General features: G+C 38.9%; 1 protein-coding gene across 1 annotated transcript; it reads left to right on the top strand.

Annotated features, from left to right (window-relative positions):
• Window positions 1–3,232: 3,232 nt before the first annotated feature.
• Window positions 3,233–4,156, top strand: LOC115526381 (olfactory receptor 5W2-like). Its single transcript, XM_030333789.1, has one exon. The coding sequence runs from the start codon at window positions 3,233–3,235 to the stop codon at window positions 4,154–4,156; it is 924 nt and encodes a 307-aa protein (XP_030189649.1).
• Window positions 4,157–6,000: the final 1,844 nt, after the last annotated feature.

Raw genomic sequence — 6,000 nt, 5'->3', positions numbered from 1 at the left:
AATATAAATAAACCAGATTACCTCCAACATAGTAACCCTCCTGCTGTCAATCATCCATCGTTGGATTCTACCTTGGTGGATAATTGAGACTTTAATGGTCTCTCAGCTCTCTCAGAAAGCTACAATTCTGTGCATCATTAATTTGTACGTTTTCAAGGGTCACTTTAACATAAAGACACTACAGCATTCTGTAAGAGTACTTAAGAGAGTTATCCTTAAGATAGCTTTGCTTCATTGCATTATATCGAGGAACCTATAGTGAGCAAACCCTATGGATTCAATGAAATTCAATGACTATGGGACTATAGAAGTTTACTTATTCCCTCTGGGTTTCAATTTCTTCTTTTTTTAAAATTTTTTAATGTTTATTTATCTTTGAGAGACAGAGAGACAGAGCACTAGAGGGGTAGGGGCAGAGAGAGAGGAGACACAGAATCCAAAGCAGTTTCCAGGTTCTGAGCTGTCAGCACAGAGCCTGACGTGGGGGTCAAACTCTGGAGCCGTGAGATCATGACCTGAGCTGAAGTTGGACACTTAACTGACTAAGCCACCCAGGCACCCCAATCTCTGTGTCATATTATAAGTTGTTAAAGACAACGGGGGATGCATATTAATACATGAAATATATCATACTATGCGTTGATGACTAAACAATATAAATCTGACTAAGGTAAAAAGGAAAAAAATGCCTTTGAATAAATTAATGTCCATTAATAGAAATGCGTTGCCTCTATTCATAATACTTTTGTTATATATAATGTATGTTCTGATGCCATTTTTGCTTAAAAATTACATATCCAATAATATAGACAATGAAATCTACTTTTCCCTAGGCAGTGAGATTATGGCAGGTTTTTCTGTTTGTTTATTTTTTTGTTTGGCTATTTTTACAACAACTTTTATTTTATGAATATTTTTATGGAAGAGTGTCCGTAGATGTGTGTAAATGTATATATGTATAATGTGTACACATACACATTATAATGTATAAATGTGAGCAGGTATTTGTTTGTAAATTATGGAATTAAACAAAATGCTTCTATGAAGAGTAGTAAACTTGAAATAAGGAATTCTCATTGACTGGAGTCATTTTACTCTTGCTAATTAAGTATACCATTGAGGAGTAATAACAGAGAGGAACAAAAGGAACTTTTTTTAGAAGTCTGTATTTTTCAGTCACACAGCCTATATGAAATATCAGATGATAAATGATGTCATTTTTTTAAGTGACTTATTCCTTAGAGGCCAAGTGTTTAACACCCAGGGACCAGATACAGAGATGACTATATAATCTGGCTCATTCAGGAGACAATGCTTGCTGAACCTCCTGCAGACAGAGCTGTGTACAACAGAGTCAGTAATTCTGGGGAAGGTACTGATATATCTATATATAGATATATATATATATATATTTTTTTTTTAATTTATACTTTAGATTTGTTTAGCTTTTTATCTTTTTCAACTGAAAGCATGTGGTAAAACCAAAGGAGAATATGAAATATTTTAACTTTAATTACTTGGATCAATGTATCTTAAATGCATAAATACACAGATAGCAAGGGCGACAATAAAATGGGAGCGTGGACTCTCAAGCTAGTTGGACATTTTTTTATTATTTTAAATCTCTTACTGTCACATTGTATATTAAAAAAAATATATTCGTTGTTAAAGGAAGACAATTTTAACTGATACGTCCACAGGGACAGGTATTTAAAGGAGGTGAGGCCAACAGTTTGGAAATATGCACATTGAACACTAGATCATTATTCAGATATTCATTTTCTGTCTTTCATCTCCATTATTCTTATGTCCTCATGGAATAGAAGAGGTCACTTATGATACTGCACAAACATCATTCGTTGGGTAAAATACAACTGTGGGACACAGATTTCTGCTGGCCTCCCAAAGACCACCAACTTTTTTTTTAATGTTTATTTATTATTATTATTCAGAGACAGAACGTCAGAAGGGCAGAGAGGCAGAGAGAGAGGCGGACACAGAATCTGAGGCAGGTTCCAGGCTCTGAGCTGTCAGCACAGAGCCCGACGCTGGGCTCGAACCCATGAACCGCGAGATCATGACCTGAGTTGAAGGCAGACGCTTAACCGACTGAGCCACCCAGGCACCCCACCACCAACTTTTTTAAAGCAAAGAGAGGCAGATTTCAGAGATATTCTGTGCAAGAGCATTCAGTGAAAACAATAAAATAATATTACACTTTCTAGAAAATTAGGTTGTGGGTGCAATTCAGAAATGAGTCTATCTGAGGTTAGAGACTGTGAATTTATGAGTACTTTTACCATGTGACTTATGCATCTGATCTGTTGGTGAATAGATCTTGTTGATTATAGTAAATTAAGGCAGATGGACTCACACACTAAACCATTTTCCCTTTCTTGCTGCCCTGTCCCTGTGATCAGCATCCAGCATCCCTACAGTTTGGTCCCCCAAGTTCTTCCTACTCTCTCCTGAGCAAGAGCAACTGTCCGAGGAGAGCGGGGTTAGCCTCAGCATACTCCTGTCTATCCACTCGGCCGTAGCGCTCATGGAGACCCCTCCACCGTATTGTCCAGCAACCACCATCTGCCTTGCTCCAGCGGGTCCTAGAACAAACTATCTCTACCTCTTGTTTATTGAGACTGGATAGAACATAGAATTAATGGGGTTGTGGGAGAACGTCATAGCCAGGAAACTACCAGACCTCTGTCCACTCCCCTTTCTTGGATGATGAGGGAAAACAAAGGAATATATTCATCACCTGCACCTCTTACTTAATGATGCTTCTCTATTACAGGATATAACTCATGTTGGCAAAATTTAACAAAAACAGCTACCTTATGAGAATACCTGGTTATTGTGAGAATTATTGCCTCAACCTACGAGGATATTGTTTCCAATCTATAAGCTAGACGTAGCAAAAGTTATCATAAAAACTACATAGGTGGTGTGGAAATAGCATGATTTAATTTGGATGAAAAGTGTGCTACAAATTCTGTACAGTGCTGTTGAAAGGCAGGCAATATTATTATCACTGTCATGTAATCGATTGGTATGGGTATGTATATATTTCCAGGATAGTCTGTTTAACCTAAACAGTCCCGGCACTGCTCATCTCTTTTCCTGAATACAGAAAAATAGAAAGGACCAGCAGTTTAACTACTAAGATAATAGAATGATGTTAATCGTGGTTCCATTTCCTTCTTTCACAACCAGGGATTCCCAGATCTCAGCGATGGCTGTTGAGAACTGCTCTGTGATGACGGACTTCATACTCCTAGGACTTACTGGAAGAAAAGATGTGCAGCAGGGGCTCTTTGTGTTCTTTCTGCTGGTTTATGCCATAACCATGATTGCCAATCTAGGGATGATCCTGCTGATCAAACTGGACTCCAGGCTCCACACACCCATGTATTATTTCCTGAGCAACCTGTCTTTCTGTGATGTCTGCTACTCCTCCACTGTCTCTCCCAAGATGCTGGCTGGCTTCTTATCTGAGCAAAAGAAGATTCCATACAACTCGTGTGCAATTCAGCTGTATTTTTTCGGGGCCTTCGCAGATGTGGAGTGTCTCATGTTGGCTGTCATGGCTTACGACCGGTATGCAGCCATCTGTAATCCACTTCTGTATACAATGGCCATGTCCAGGAGAATCTGCATCCAGCTCGTGGCCCTTGCCTACATCGTGGGATTTGTGGATTCGGCAATCCACACCGGTTGCACGTTTCGATTGGCATTCTGCAATTCCAATATCATCAATCACTTTTTCTGTGACATCCCACCCTTGCTGTCCCTCTCGTCTTCGGATACATCTATAAACGAGATAGTGATGTTCACTTTCATTGGTTGTGTGGTGGGGTGCAGCGTCATCACCGTCCTCCTCTCCTACACCTACATCATAATGACCATCCTTAGAATGAACTCAGCGGAAGGGAGACGCAAAGCCTTTTCTACATGTGCCTCCCACTTGACCGCAGTGGCCATATTTCACGGCACACTCCTGTTCATGTATTTCCGACCCAGCTCCAGTTACTCTATGGACACGGACAAAATGGCCTCTGTGTTCTACACGGTGGTCATCCCAATGTTAAACCCACTGATCTACAGCTTACGGAATAAGGATGTGAAAGGTGCCCTGAAAAAAATAATCAGTACTTGAAGTTGGATTTTTCACCAAAAAGTATTTTTTAAAAGATTCTAAGAGCTGAAGTTCAGATCCTTTGGCATAGATTCCTATAGTCTCACCAATACAACCTTCTAGATATTTTCTATCATTTATCATTGTACCTAAATTGAGTGTGGGGAGTCATTACTGATCTTAGCCTTCTTCTCAGACTAAGAAAGAGTAATACTAGGTTATTGCTAGTTTGCAAAAAGGATCTTTTTATACCCGCTTTCTCTGTTCATGGGGGTGCCCCTGCGAACTACTCTCCTCGTGTCGGTTAAACATAACTCCTTAAGATTATAGTATTTTGTAAGTGATGAGTTCAATAAACTTGTTCAGCCAGAGGGGAATGTCTGTGAGTTAAGTTGGATTTGTTTGCACCCTTCCTGTGGTCTGGTATCACCCTATAAATGTTCCATCATGGCACTCACAAGTATTTCGGTAGTAAGTAAATATATAAGAATAAATTAAAAATATCCTGCCCCAGCTCAAAGTTCTGTGAATGCAATACCCTTTCCAGGATTGTTCACCAAGAGTTCTACTCTGTTATTTACAAAGCTCAGCTCCAGATGCCATTTAAAACATTTATTAAATTAATGAATGAGTGTCCCCTGCAAAGCTGATGCAAGGAGACTTTGTAAATTCACACACACACACACACACACACTTGCTTTGCTAATATTATTCTAGTATGTTCATCTTAGTTTAAATCTTCGCAAATTTTTTTTTTTTTTTTTTTTTTTTTTTTTTTTTTTTTTTGCCTAGGCTGAAATATCCATCAGGGATACGGATCATGGGATGTAAAAATCTTTTTTGGACCATCCATTCCTCTTCATTCTGGCCTGGTAATTTCAGCAGACACCCCCAGGACCAGGTGCTCCAATTATACACCGCACCTCCCAGTGCACATCAGCTTGTGCATTCCCCTTCCTGCCCTCACTCTGGAGAACAGAGCTGGTGCTGCTGACAACTTTACAGAAAATGCACAAATGACAGTTGGACAAGGACCTATACCTTGTCCAAAGGCCACTGGAAAGAGGACTCCATCTTTCTTAATGTGTTCATAGCATTATCGTAATAATTTTTTTAAAAAACTAAAATGCCTAATTGATACAGTTTAAGCTGAAAGTAAGATTTAATGACCTAATCATGTGTTCAATGAAAAAAAAAAAACAACAAAGGGTGCAGTAAAATTTACATAGAATTATATTTGTAATAATTGATGATTTTGGCTGTCTATCAGTGAAACAAATAAACACAGTTTTAATAATGGTCATTGCTGGTAGCTGGATGTCAGGTAATCTTATGTCCTTTGCCAAAAACCTAATTAATTGCATGTGTTGTTTACACTGCCGTCAATTAAGACTTAATCCACTTATGAAAAATGTAAGGAGTGTTGCTCAAGATTCATTTTATTTTAGGTTATTGTCAAGAAGGAATTACAGAGGCACCTTTTTCTGGTTCCAGGAGGAGAGGGCCATGGTTTTACAAGCTTTTTCATTTAAATCTCCTTCCTGTTTTATATATATTCATTCCTTTAGTGTATAAAATGGGCTGAGTGTATCTCAAAATATCATAAGCGTTAAATAACACATTTAGAGGCACCTGGGTGGCTCAGTCGGTTGGGCGTCCAACCTCCGCTCAGGTCATGATCTCAGGGTTCCGGAGTTCGGGCCCCTGTGGGCTCTGTGCTGACAGCTGAGAGCCTGGAACCTGTTTCTGATTCTGTGTCTCCCTCTCTCTCTGCCTCTCCCCCACTCATTTTCTTTCTCTCAGAAATAAATAAAACATTAAAAAATCAAAAAAATATATAACACATTGAAAAGGTGAAATTATTA

The sequence above is a fragment of the Lynx canadensis genome, chromosome D1 (genome assembly GCF_007474595.2).
Source record: "Lynx canadensis isolate LIC74 chromosome D1, mLynCan4.pri.v2, whole genome shotgun sequence".
Classification (NCBI taxonomy): domain Eukaryota; kingdom Metazoa; phylum Chordata; class Mammalia; order Carnivora; family Felidae; genus Lynx; species Lynx canadensis.
Note: the sequence above shows the minus strand (reverse complement) of the source record. Positions and strands in the feature narration are given on the sequence as shown.